The following is a 13,814-nucleotide window of genomic DNA, read 5'->3' as shown; positions in this document are numbered from 1 at the left end:
ATAATGCAGGAGAGCTGAATATTTACACAGATCAGATACACAGTAAATACTGTCATGGTTTGCACAGTCATATAAAAACTTTGTTATCCAATGAGATCTTGGTAGCTGAAACTTTGTAATATTGACTGACCTGCAGGACAGCGATGGCAGCATCTTCCATTTTTAGCAATGTACTCATCCTCGCAAGTTATAGCCATTTGTAGCCCATTCAATTACAGTCCTCCACCGGTGTGTAAAATATCTTCAAGCTCGACGCTATAACAACTATCTTTCTCTACGCCCTTCCTCGAAACCTGCGCTGATCCTCTGAAATTACAGCGGGTTCATTTATCTCACACGAAGAACATCGATAAGAGTGAAGTCTCTTTCGTCTTCCTTCTGTATTTTGTGATGTTCATTCATTCGCTGCTTGCGTTCTTCTGTCTCCTGTCTGACCTGTTTGTGACTACAGATGTTTCCCCTCCTTACTCTTCCTTACTCACTTCTTATGTCTTTTCTAATCCTACACAGTGGAAAACCCCAGTGACCCTCATCTGCAGTTTCCCCCTCTGTCACTCTCTTTCTCTTTTTCTCCTCATTTCCTTCCTGCCATCACTCTAACTGCAAAATCATCTGTGTGTGTGTTTCCGTAGTTACATGACTAAAGGCTGCTCTTTGGCACTGTTAACTGCACAAATCAAAGCAGCACAAAGAGACATTTCCTCTCTCCACTACACCCTTTCCATCCACTCCATCTCCATTGTTTCCACTTATCCTTTTTTCCTCAGTGGTGCAGGAATGTTGCTGAGATAAAACCACGAGATTTTGTAGCTACACTCACTCTGAAAAGATTTGGTCTCAGTCTGTTTTTCTGCCATGCAGACACTCCCTCATTACTGCAATCATAAAAAACAATCCATGAATAGATTTATAAATGCTTACGGGTGCAAAACATGTGAGACAGGAAAGGGGGGCAGTGAGCCAGAGAGAGCGATGGAAAGTAAATTAATAAGAAAGGGGAAGGAGAGATGCTGACATACTTTATTTGAGAAGAGATTTGATCGGATCACAATGTTAGGATTAAGGTGAGTTTTACTTTTTAGTACTGGTTTGTAATAGATCGCTACAGTGCTTAATAAATGTATGGTTATTCCATGATATATTATGTTTATGTTTTGTGCATGGCCACTTCTGGCTGACTTTTTCTGTCTCTCACATTAAACACTACACTAAGTTTGTGCTCTTCACATTTTCCCCACATCTCTTCCTTTCCCCCCTGAATTTTCCTGTCTTTCACATTTTCCCTTAGTCTCCTGCTTCTTCTGGTCTCCCACTCAGCCTGCTCGATGCTGCTGGGTTGGGTGGAGTCTCCAGGCTATCCTAAAGGATACTTGCCCCATGCCAGTCTAAACTGGAGCAAATGTGCCCCCAAAGGCCACGTTCTCTCCATCAGGCTCATCCACCTGGACCTGGAGGACAGCCAAGACTGTGAAAACGATGCGGTGAAGGTCAGGGGTCAAGATAAACTTCAAATTCTTAAAACTCTTCCCTCTACAGCAAACCTTTTTAACTTCATCTCTCATCTCTTTTTCTAGGTTTATTCGAATGGAAATCTAATTTCTGTTCTTTGTGGCAAAAAGGAATTTGAGGATCTTGACTTCACTGTAAATCCCTCACTCATCTCCTCCCCGGGTGGCTGTCTCTCTCTTAATTTCTACTCGGACTATTCAAACACTGAGAGGCACACCGGCTTCAGAGGCTTTTACAGTGTGCATGGTGAGATACAGAGGAGAAAAATACGAAATTTTGAGCTGCATGTGACCAAATCAAGGTCAATTGTATTTTTGTGTTTCACAACAGTTGCAGGTTGAAGCTGCTAAAGTTAATAGTTTGACATGTGGTAAAATGTACAGGGTCCAGTATTGTCCATGGTCAACAGTGATTTCCTATTTAAGTTGCAATAAATAGGTGAAGAAAAAAATCATAACATTATTTTAAAAATAGGCCAAATAAATGATTAAAGTACATGAATCCAAAGAATGTGTAGAAATGTGGTGACAGGGCTAAAATAATGATTCAATTCAATTAATTAATTAAGTTTAACCCTTTTTCTATACTCATTGACATGAAAAGATTCAGCTCAAGCTGAGTGAATAAACAGTTAACAAACCTAAATGTGGCCCCCCCTCAGTGAATTCCTTCTGACACATACATCATGTGAAACAATGCTAGTACACAAACCAAGTCAAGGTTTGTGAAAAATGAGTGACATGTTTGGCTCTGTAGTTCAGTCCTGCCCTAAACGCTTTAAAATCAGTTGGCAAATATATTGTCAGTCATTTTGTAGACTCACTGAAATGTGTGCACAAAAATCATTTAAGTCTCTTGTGTGCCATGATTTTCTATGTGACCTCAGACTTTGATGAATGTGAGGACGACCCAGAAAATGGATGTACTCAGTTCTGTCACAACTTCATTGGCGGGTACCACTGCTCCTGTCGCCATGGTTACGTCCTGGATGCAGACAAACACACTTGCACAGGTATAACTACTCTCATTTTCAGTAACCGGTCCTCAGAATGGGGGGTGGTCGGTTATAAGACAGAGGAAGAAGGAACAAAACTAAAACATGAAGTGAAAATGGGAAAACAGGAAGCAGAAGTGGGGGAGGAATAAAGAACGAGATCAGAGAGTTACAAGAAAAGGAGGCTGGTTGTCTAGTGCGTATGACTGTGTTAAAATGATAAATGTCATGACAGTGAAATGTGATCTTTACCACAGTGAGCTGCTCTGAGGATCTTTCGGGACGGTATCGAGGTGACATATCCAGTCCCTTCTGGCCTGCATCATATGCAGAGAATTCCCACTGTCAGTACACCCTGTCTGTGGAGGCCCACCTGCAGCTGGAGCTGCACTTCTCTGACAGTTTTGATGTAGAGCAAAGACCTGATGGTCAATGCATAGATACTCTGCTGGTAGGTGTTGAGTCAGAATCACATGGTATCTTCTAACTTTACGGAGCAGCAAGAGGAAGTTCAGGCAAAATGTTGAAACCATGGATTTGGCAACTAGCTCACATCCTACTTTAGTTTCTGTGACACACGTTTTGAACGATTTCTTATTTTGCATACAGTGCTTATAAAAAAGTATTTTGCCCCCCATCACACACACACACACACACACACACACACACACACACCTTTCATGTACAGTATTAACACTGCCTTAAAACCATCTGATCTCCATTTAACAAATTTTTACCATACTGGTAAAGCCCAAGCAGTGATCTAGACTGGTCCTGTTAAAGGGGTTGAACATTTATGCAAACACATATTTTGTATTTTCTATATAGGGTGAATCATTGTTATAGGCACTTTATACTGGAGGACACACATATTTCTCACTAGAGGAAACCTGAGGATGTCAGGAATTCCAGAGTGAAACTTAACCTGTATTGTTGTATTTGCAGATTAAGACTCACTCTGGCACGTTGGGGCCATTCTGTGGCCATACACCTCCACCATCACCCCTCCTCACTCACTCACATCATGTCAAAATCCACTTCACTTCTGATGGCTCTGGCACCAACAAAGGCTTCACTTTCCACTTCAAGACCAGTGGTACTGCAGCCTCATCTGTGGCATAGTGGGACAAGAGTATTTGTGATGATGCTTGTAGAAAACAAATGATCATAAATGCTCTTTGTACATGTTAATTGCAGACAAGGTCTGCCCAGCAGTGGTGACCTCGCACTCCACTGCGACTCCCCAGAAACCAGAATATCATCAGGGTCAAGGAGTGACTGTAACTTGTGATACTGGCTATGCTGTGAACACTGTGAGTGTACAGAGAACCTGAAACTTTCATAGCTGTATATGTTTGAGCCATTCTCAAGCTAATAAAGTTCTCCTTTTGCAAAAGCAGCAAAGCACCCAGACCCTGACAACACAATATGAGACGACATGCCAGAGCACAGGCATATGGATCCCCAGTTTCCCCTGTGAACGTGAGTCTGACTCTCACCAAGCTTTTTTTTGTTTTCTGAGGATGTTTTTAAAGAACGACTGTTTTGAATTTCTTGTTTTTTCACATATTCTTACATGTAGGTGTGGACTGTGGTCTTCCTGAGATCCCAGAAAACAGCATCCTTAAGCTGGTGGGCTCAAAACGTCCACACACTCAATATCAAGACCAGATCCAGTTAAAGTGTAGTTCAAAGTACTACACACTGGAAGGAAATGGTGATTACAAGAAGTTTTTACACATACATTTTCTAATTCCTTTCAAAAGCTAACTTTTAAGAAATCAGGGTTTTCTGGTTTTATCCATTATTGTTTCACCACCATGCTTTCTTTGACCTTTCAGACACATACACTTGCGGTGCCAGTGGTGACTGGGCAACAGTTCATGGTAAAACACAGATGCCAAAATGCACACCAGGTAGGACTTCAGATACGATTCTTATATCTTAGATGGTTCCTTTATCATATGAATCTGTTCATGAATCTTTGTGTGTGTGTGTGTGTATTTCAGTTTGCGGGAGGCCTGAAAAAGACTCTGCAAGTACGGGCAGAATTCTGGGAGGTCAGGATGCACAAGTGGGAGAAATACCTTGGAATCTTTTGATAAAAGAGCCCAGTAGAGGAGTAGCATCACTGATCAATGATCAGTGGGCTGTCACAGCAGCTCATGTTGTAGAAGGTGCAGAGCAAACCTCTTTGCGCCTGTATGGTGGATTGGTAGATGGAGCAGCAGCAACTGGTACAGGAGCTGTACTGGACAGTGAGAGAATCATAATTCATCCTGGTTACACCAGACGCACTGTTGGTGAAGAACGTACCAGTTATGACAATGATATTGCTCTTATCAGATTAGCTTCCAGGGTGAATTTGGGGTCAAACCTCCTTCCCATCTGTCTGCCAGTGGAGAGCAGCAGCTTGCAGGAGAACGAACAAGGCACCATTTCAGGCTGGGGGTTGACAGAAAGGAGAACTGGAACAAGACTTGTCACATCTCGCACATTAAAATACGCTCATATCGGGGTCTACTCCCTTAGAAATTGTCAGGACACACCTTATACACCAGATAACAAACGTATGATTTTCACTAATAACATGTTCTGTGCTGGGGCAGATGGAAAAGACAGCTGCTTAAAAGACAGCGGAGGTCCATTTGTTTCACCTATGTTGTCTGCAGACAGAGGGCCTTATTATCTGAGGGGCATTGTGTCCTGGGGCGCCCCGTGTCAGCAGAAGAAGTTCAAGGGTTATTATACCAAGGTGGATAATTATGTTGACTGGATCAGGGAGACGATAGATAACGTGGAAACATCTTAAAAAGAGGAAAGATGAGGGGGGAAACACTTTGCTACCAATCATAAGACTGTCATCCATTTCAGGGCTGATTCACATCTCAAAAATTATAACGCTTATACAAATAAAAATTATAATCATGTAATCAATTTAATAATGAATTCATAAACACAATCATATAAGCACATTTTGACTTCATTCATCACTTTTGTATTAAAGAAAATGTTTGCAAAATGGCTGCAGAGAATCTGTGTTTTAATCAACTTTCAGTTATTGATAGTTTAGATACAACGTTTTGTGTCAGGTTCCTCATACAAACAACTCTTGAATAGATTATTCATTTACCTCGATTATACTAAGTGACAACTCCTTCATCCACAACACTGCAACCACACAGGCAGAACATATTTTCAATTTCTACTAATTCATGCATCGTCTTCACTGGATGTTAGAGGTAAATATTGTACTCTTTACTGTAGTACATTTTAAAAATCATTTTATTTACTGCTGACTTTTCAGAGTCAGATGAATTCTACAAAACACAACATCATCATGACTTTATTGATTCCCAGTGGGAATTCACAAGCAACCAGCAGTATGTAAACTAATTCAAACTGTAATCATATGAAGAAGTTAAAATTTACCAGCTACGATATTCAAGTCATAAAAACAACAATGCAAGAATAATTATAATCCAGTAATATGCATTAATGTGAAATGTTTTATTCCACAAATAAGTACTTTTACTGTTGATATAACTATATTTAAATGTTATACTTGCCATTACTTTAACTTGATCCTATAAAAACATTTGTATCATATTTGCAATGCGAGTTTCTGGGCAAAAACAAATCGCCAAAAATGCCCCATATATCAAATCTGATACAAAAAATAAACAAAATAATATGGCACATTTATTCCTATATGACTGGACTGTCTGCCTATGCATAAATGGCAAATAAAAATCTTGAATCTTGAATTTTCTTTTGGATTTTGTTAAAAGGTTTAATAAACATCTCTGTTCCAAAAAATTAGAATGTTTGTCAGGCTTTACAGGGTTAAGTAAAATACAGAAAGCAGGCTTTATATTTGTAACAGTATTTTCACACTGTGGTATTGTTATATTTAAGTAAGTAAAGAATTTGAGTACTTTTATTGCATCAGTTTTTTTTTAATTCTCAAACTTTAAGATGCTGAAAAAGGCAAATAGCTCCCTCTGGTGGATAAAGGTTTTATGTAGAATGATGGTTGTAAACCTGGGAGCTGCTTAGAAACTAAAATAGGCTAGTTTTTTTTTAAATAATTCAAATAGTTTTCAGTAGAATAAAATGTAATATATATAAAAAGTTGAATTTTCCTGTCATTAGTGATGTCCAGTTCACAAAATCTTCCTAATTTACTGTTTTAGCATCGACTCTGTTTCTCTGCAATTTGAAGTCAAGCCTTCATTTGATTTGCCAAGACAAACAAGGTCTGTTCCTGGAATTAATGCAGTGAGTTGCTAAATACTGGAAACAACAAACTTTGTGACATTAATGTTTCTTTCACTTGAATGTGAGACATTCGCTCCTACAACAGCAGATCCGTTCACTCATAGATATATATTTTTAATCCAGAGATGGAGCGGACCTTCTGCATCATCTGGTAAGTTGACCTGAAAAATTAATCAATTTGTATGTTGCTCTTAAATATTTTTTTTTCATAAGTTTCTTGCTTAAATTTTTTTTGCTTCCAAAGTCACAACATATATTTACTGTGGAACTGCTTCTCTTATTGTGTGTTATCTTCTGTGCACCCAGTATTACACATGAATAATATTTTATAGGTTAACTGAATGATCCATCTCTCATTATGCCATTTGTTAAGTCTCAACAATATTATGTGGTTTCCACAGTTGTGCTGATTGTGTCACTGTTTATTCTTTTCTGTTTGCATCAACTTTGGACCGTTTGACCACAGACTGATATACAGATCGAACTCTCTCTCTCTCTCTCTTCATGCACATTTCCAGGTTTCTGTATGTGTCAGTGTGTGAGTCCTTGTTGTTTCCAGACTCAAAGCCTGTAATGCATGGGGAGGTCCTGTCCCCTGAGTATCCCCAGCCTTACCCTCCCAATCTGCAGAAACGATGGGACCTCAGTGTGCCCAACGGCTACCAGATCCGACTGGCCTTCTCACACATGGACATTGAAGCTTCTGCAGGCTGCTACTACGACTCCCTTACCGTCAGAGCCATATTTTAACACATATAATATCAAAGAAAACAAACAAACAAACAAAACAGACCAGTGCTGTAGTACTGTAGTTTTAAACTGAATGTTGACAATGTGGCCTTTGCACTTTACCTGCCACCATTTCACATTTTTTTTGTCTCATTCATCTCGTTCTCATTCAGATCTCATTATATTACCACAGTGTAGACCTTTGTTTTCTAGCCTTATGAGCTGTGACAGACAATTTATACTTTAATGACAATTGGTACATAGGCCAGAAGACAAATAGCAAAGCACAATTGCTAAGCAGTTTCCTGCAGCCAGCTTTTTCTTGGCATTTTTGTCATGGCCTCCACTGGCTCACACTGGGATTCCTTTGAGGTCTTAGTGATTTAATCACATCCAGTCATCTCGGATAAAGTAGCTCATTTCCCATTTTGTGTTGTCATGTAGGTATTTGAACCACTTCATCTTTGGTCATTGACGAGGACAAATTGTTATTAAAAGACCTGTGTACTTGTGGTCTCCACAAAAACTCCCAGTGGAAGCTCCACTAAAATGCCTAGTCAGTAGTTCAGTCTGTAGAAAACATGTGATGCCACTTTGGCTGATGTTTGGAGACTTGAACATCAACGTTGCAATAGATTCTGCTGATGACAAATGCTGCATGGTGTTTTTACTTTTCTTGTGAGCGTTTGTAAAATAAATAACCTGGACTATATTCTGTATAACGGAGCTCAGACACATTTGGCATTTTCACAGCAAAATTTCTTTATCATGACTAAGATTTTGTCCTTCATACGACTGTTCAGGTTCTCTACAATGAAAAAGTCCTGGCAAAGTTTTGTGGCCAAGAGAATTCTGCTGATGGACATCACCCAGGCAACCAGCCCATCCTGTCTCCAGGCAACAGACTCACTCTCTTATTCCAGACAGACAGCAACAACCCAGAGAAGCACCAAAATGTGGGCTTCTCTGCTCAGTACCAGGCAATAGGTAGCACTTCCTCATGTTCTGCAGCTTTTCTGTCACTTCTCTCTTTCCTCTACTGAACCATCTCCTATTAGCCTAATGACTTTCTTATCATCAGACATAGATGAGTGTTCTGCACCTGAACCTAGAGATGGTTCAGATTCCCTCTGTGCTCAGATCTGCCTCAATACCCTTGGCTCATACATCTGTTCCTGTCACCATGGCTATGAACTGCGCTCAGACCAGCGCACCTGCGCATGTGAGTATTGTGCTGATAAGTGTCTCCGATGAATGTGTGGTCATGCTGAGTCAAACTGCTGTGACTTTCTTTCACACCATTTGACAGAAAGTGTCAGCTGAGAGAATTAATACCCACTTAACAAGCTCATTACTGAACATTTGACCTTAATAGTCAATAATACCAAAAGCATAACACCTCATGAGGAGGTTGGGGAGATGGAAGTAGCAAACAGCACTGGTCAGTGAGAGGCTTCTTTAATGGTTTTATAGCACTGTGTTACTACACATCCTCAGCACAGTTTTGTACCATACAGTTAAGTGAATGAATATTGAATCCCCATCTAGATATTAACACTTATTTTGTGCACTGTGATGTTTTTCATTTTCTTTTTGCCCAGTATCATGTACTGGTGGTATTTTTGACGAGCCCCAGGGACATTTATCCAGTCCAGGATACCCTAACTCCCCTCCTCATGCTTTGTCCTGCCAGTACGTTATTTCTGTAGATAGTGGCTTCACTGTCACTCTCAACTTCTCCGACAACTTCCACGTCGAGAGTGTGGACACTCAGCAAGGCCCAAATTGTCTCTATCACTGGCTGCAGGTAACACCCAGTAGCTTCCATAACATATACTGTCTATTTTTATGCACAGTAAATAAAGGGTAATAAAGGGGTATATCATACAATAAATCAACTGGGTGCTACTCTTCTCTTTAAAGGTGACTGTTCCACACAGAGAGCCCATAAAGCTGTGTGGTGCAAAAAGTCCAGGTGTGATAGAAACCAACTCCAATACTGTCAGACTGGACTACCACACTGATGATGAAGGCCTGAGCAATGGGTGGAGTCTGGACTACAGCACACAAAGTGAGGGAGCGAGGGATGAGATTAAAAATAAGACAATGAGTATTGAAAGTGCAGTTGATGGGTCTTCCAGGTTATGAGTGCCATTGTCAACTAATTTTGGCACACAGTTAAATACATTTTCCAGCATACTGTCAGTTTGAAACTAACCTCTGGGTAACTTTTGATTGGCAGTTGATGTTATGGTTTCTTGTCTGTGGCGTTTCCAGGAGTGAACTGTCCACCTCCCAGTAAGGTGGCTCAAGGCAGGGTCACTCCTATGTTGGCCGAATATTTCTACAGAGACTACATCTTTGTGCGCTGTGACCAAGGATACAAACTGATGATGGTTTGTGTCTTATTTATTACAATAAGTAATATCTAAAAGACACTTGTTTATTTGTCTTTATTTTTGATATAAAAATACTGGGCCGGCATTTCCTCTTTTTTCTTTCAGGATGGTCATGAGATTAAGAGCTTCTCTGCCATGTGCCAAAACAATGGACAGTGGCACCTCCCTTTGCCAGAATGCCACAGTGAGTTAGACAAAGCTCAGACAAAACACCCTTTGTAAAGTAACACAAGCTATGTTGTGATTCAAATTAAGTCTTTTTATAATTTCCTGTATTTCACAGGCAAAACATTAACATGTCTTTATTTTGTTCTTCTGCAGTAATTGACTGTGGAGAACCTGAACCCTTGCTGAATGGAGGGCTGACCTTCCTGTCTGGCTTTCAGAACCAGTACCGTTCTGTTTTTCAGTATCACTGTAATGAACCATTTTACTCTCTGCTTGGGGGCGTAAATGGTGAGATATTTACATATAGTGTTCTATCATTTTTTTTCTGCTATTCTTCATTGGCTGCCATTAGGAGGCTCTTGAACTGTGTTTCAGCTGCTTGTAAACTGCATTAATTTGAGCTTGTTTTACATTTTATTTATGTGTTAATACAAATCTCCACCACATCATGAAATTTAACTTAGTGTCATGCTAATTTGATGTCTAATGTGATGAACATACAACTCAACTGTTCAGTTTAAAAGTGTGATAATAGCTACAGAAACAAGTGAAAACAAACAGAAGCCTGGAAATACATTTAATACAAAATATATTTTAAAAGCATTTACATGTGTATTTTATAAAGTATTAGCCGTGCTGTATTGTATACATGATTAAAAGTGCATGAGCTAAAACATGCAAAACTACTTTAAAGAGTAAATTAACACCAAGTCAAGGGTGTTGCCAGGGCTGTGCTCTTATACCTGTGACCACACCCAGGAGTGATGTCATGGTGTTCTGACACACCCTAGAGTGCACGTCTATAAAACTGCAACAATTTGAGATAGTATTTAAACATTTCAGCCCCTTGTAAGTTGTTTGTAAGCCACGAGGAACACCAAGTATATTTGCCTTTTGTCCCCTCTGCTCCTCAGTTAGCTTCACCTGTGAAGCAGACAGAAAGTGGAGATCACACAATGATGTTGTTGTCAGTCCAACATGCTTACCAGGTATTGCATTTCTTTACAAAAATAAAGCCATGCAAAACCCAGTCTGGATCTAGGTCCAGAATTATCTTTTTAATTCTAAAGTGAAGTTTGAAACTAAACGTATACTGACTGTGTACATCTGTATCTCAGTGTGTGGCAAACCAATAAAACATGTCTCTGGGATCCAGCGGATCATTGGGGGTAGCGATGCTCCAGATAATACCATCCCCTGGCAAGTGATGCTGAATGTAAATCAAAATAGAGGAGGAGGCATGGTGATTGCAGATCGCTGGGTTATGACTGCAGCTCATAACTTAATAGATAAAAACAGTAAAGTGGCAACTGAAGCAATACAGGTAAATGCATTTATCTGTGTTTTCTGCCTGCTATCTCTGTGTTTTTGCCCTTACTAATTTCCTGTTGCTGCTGTTGATTTACAGATTTACATGGGACATAATAATGTTGACACCATACTGCAGACTCCTCTGTATGCTGCTTCAGTCCACACTCACCCTGGTTACAACAACCCCAATAATGTAGACTACAACAATGACATTGCCTTGATCAAACTGCAAGACCCAGTCACATTCAATGCATCCATTATGCCAATATGTTTGCCACCAGAGGGGGCCGCATATGAAACTGGAATAATGGGGTAAAGAAACAGCTGCTGGATTTCATTACAGAATGCTGTATAATCCATTTTATATGAAATCATTCACATTCTCCACTTCCTTTTCTGTAATTTCAGTCATTTTACTTTGCCTTTAAGTCTTCTTTTTGCTTTTTTCATTTGCTGTGTCAACATGTGCATCCTGTCGAGACAGGAGACACTGATTTATTTTGTTTGACTGACTTCACCAACACTATGTCTTCTGTGTCTTTCTCAGGCTGGTGTCAGGCTTTGGCATTACAAAACTTGGTGAACAACGTTTTGCATTAACTAATAAGCTGAAATATGTGCTCGTCCCTCTGGTGGCAGAGGAGGAATGTGCTAAGTCAGCCGTTTCATGGAAGCAGGAAAGCGCAAACATACCAGACCTGACAAATAACATGTTTTGTGCTGGAATGCGTGAAGGTACGAAGGACTCCTGCCAGGGTGACAGTAGAGGCCCCTATGCTCTGTATGATCACCAACGGTACTGGGCTGCAGGGATTGTCAGCTGGGGGGTTGGTTGTGGAAAGAAGGGAGCATATGGAGTCTATACCAGAGTCGCTAACTACCTAGACTGGATCAACAAGACCATGCAGGAGAACTAAAACTTACAGTTAATCATTACAATGTGATATGAAGGTGTTGATGACATCTACAATAAACCATCTCGCCTGTCCCTCTGGTAACTGGCCGTGCTGCGTTGTGTTTGCTTGGGACACATGGACCGACACATTTGCTATTCAACGGGGCCCTTTATTGCTGGTCACAGAGGAAAAAAACATAAAACAGATAGCCTCCAGTGAGTGCTCAGCTCGCTCCTCTTACCACTCGACACCATGCAGGAAAGAGAGCGGAAGAAATGCGCAGGGTGATAACACACAAACTATTATACATAACTTGGACATACCTGGTCACAGAGGAAAAAACATAAAACAGATAGCCTCCAGTGAGTGCTCAGCTCGCTCCTAAACAAAAGCACACAACAAGTTTACCCATGCGACCCAGGGTGGGCGATAAAAGTAAAATAGTCACAAATGGATGGAGCGCTCACCTCTTTCCACTCGACACCATGCAGGAAAGAGAGCGAAAGAGGTGCGCGACCCCTCTTTATACCTGGCTACTAACAAAGAAAAGCATGGCTCAGCTGCGAGCCCTAGTGGAGTGGAGGTAGGTATCCCTGACCAGGCATGTGAATTAACTTGCACATAAACAAGATGTTTTGCGTAATTATTACATCCCGGTTACATTCTGTGTAATTATTACATCCCGGTTACATTCTGTGTAATTATTATATCCCTGTTACATTCTGTGTAAATATTACATCCCGGTTACACATGTCACAAATCTTTCCAAAGGTAACAACGATAGTCATATTTTGCACTATGACAGGTGCTTTATAGTTTTAATTACTGCGTATACCTGCTATATATTGTAAATATTACTTGCTCTTTGTGAGCTAACCTCAGGCCCACCTTCCACTGGCTTTTTGAGTTTTCACACTTCTGCTCATACTAGTATTTTAACAAACTGTTTTACTCTTCATTCTCCTAATTTTATTACTAGTGGGACATAACTGAGACTTTTCTCCTACAACACATGCTTGCATTTATTTTTTCAAAGACAAACAAATCCAAACACTGAAGGTTAAATTCTGTTGCAAAAAAGCTGCAAACCACAACCTGTGCAACATTAATGATAATAAGTTAATAGCCATAAAATAACAATAAGGTAGAAGTTGATAATGTAAATTTCTCTGTAGTGCTGAGTGGAGCATACAGTTGTGGACTCATACAACCCCTTTCACAGCACAGTTATTATTTATTGTTAAAAGATTGTTCGGTGCAACTTAAAAGCAGCTTAAAACTAAGAATTGAGACAAGTCTTCCACAGAACGGCTTTTAGAGTTTTCCCAAACAGCTTTAGACTTAAATTGCTGACAGCAAAATGAATTATCATTATAATTATTGTGTGGAATTTCATCAGTGGCGTTTTACAATCATTTTAGGTCAATAAAATATTGATCTAATTCAGAAAAAGATCATAACAAGATCATGATCAATAGTTATGTAACCTGTTATGATTGCATAACTAGTATTGTACAAACATCATAT

At 39.9% G+C, this 13,814-nt stretch overlaps 3 protein-coding genes across 3 annotated transcripts in view; 2 read left to right on the top strand and 1 right to left on the bottom strand.

Moving 5' to 3' along the window:
* LOC109966220 (tumor necrosis factor receptor superfamily member 5) overlaps positions 1-784 on the bottom strand; it is a 9,676-nt gene extending 8,892 nt beyond the window's left edge. Inside the window, exon 1 of the mRNA XM_020610910.1 lies at positions 131-784. Within this exon, the coding sequence (XP_020466566.1) occupies positions 131-197 (67 nt within the window). The 5' untranslated portion in view covers positions 198-784. The remainder of the gene's footprint in view (positions 1-130) is intronic.
* A 171-nt stretch (positions 785-955) lies between these two features.
* On the top strand, positions 956-6,146 carry c1s.2 (complement component 1, s subcomponent .2). The gene is made up of 11 exons (XM_020610776.1): positions 956-1,064; positions 1,289-1,487; positions 1,575-1,755; positions 2,396-2,521; positions 2,761-2,954; positions 3,449-3,599; positions 3,701-3,816; positions 3,904-3,985; positions 4,086-4,220; positions 4,345-4,419; positions 4,513-6,146. The coding sequence occupies exons 1-11, from the start codon at positions 1,051-1,053 to the stop codon at positions 5,313-5,315; spliced, it is 2,076 nt and encodes a 691-aa protein (XP_020466432.1). The 5' UTR covers positions 956-1,050; the 3' UTR covers positions 5,316-6,146.
* A 763-nt stretch (positions 6,147-6,909) lies between these two features.
* c1r (complement component 1, r subcomponent) lies at positions 6,910-12,308 on the top strand. Its single transcript, XM_020610844.1, has 13 exons — positions 6,910-6,935; positions 7,303-7,516; positions 8,317-8,500; positions 8,595-8,735; positions 9,115-9,320; positions 9,437-9,584; positions 9,791-9,909; positions 10,018-10,096; positions 10,234-10,368; positions 10,995-11,069; positions 11,199-11,404; positions 11,489-11,703; positions 11,939-12,308. The coding sequence occupies exons 1-13, from the start codon at positions 6,910-6,912 to the stop codon at positions 12,306-12,308; spliced, it is 2,118 nt and encodes a 705-aa protein (XP_020466500.1).
* The last annotated feature ends 1,506 nt before the right edge of the window (positions 12,309-13,814 follow it).

This window comes from Monopterus albus, unplaced genomic scaffold, assembly GCF_001952655.1.
Source record: "Monopterus albus unplaced genomic scaffold, M_albus_1.0 scaffold107.1, whole genome shotgun sequence".
Taxonomy (NCBI): domain Eukaryota; kingdom Metazoa; phylum Chordata; class Actinopteri; order Synbranchiformes; family Synbranchidae; genus Monopterus; species Monopterus albus.
Note: the sequence above shows the minus strand (reverse complement) of the source record. Positions and strands in the feature narration are given on the sequence as shown.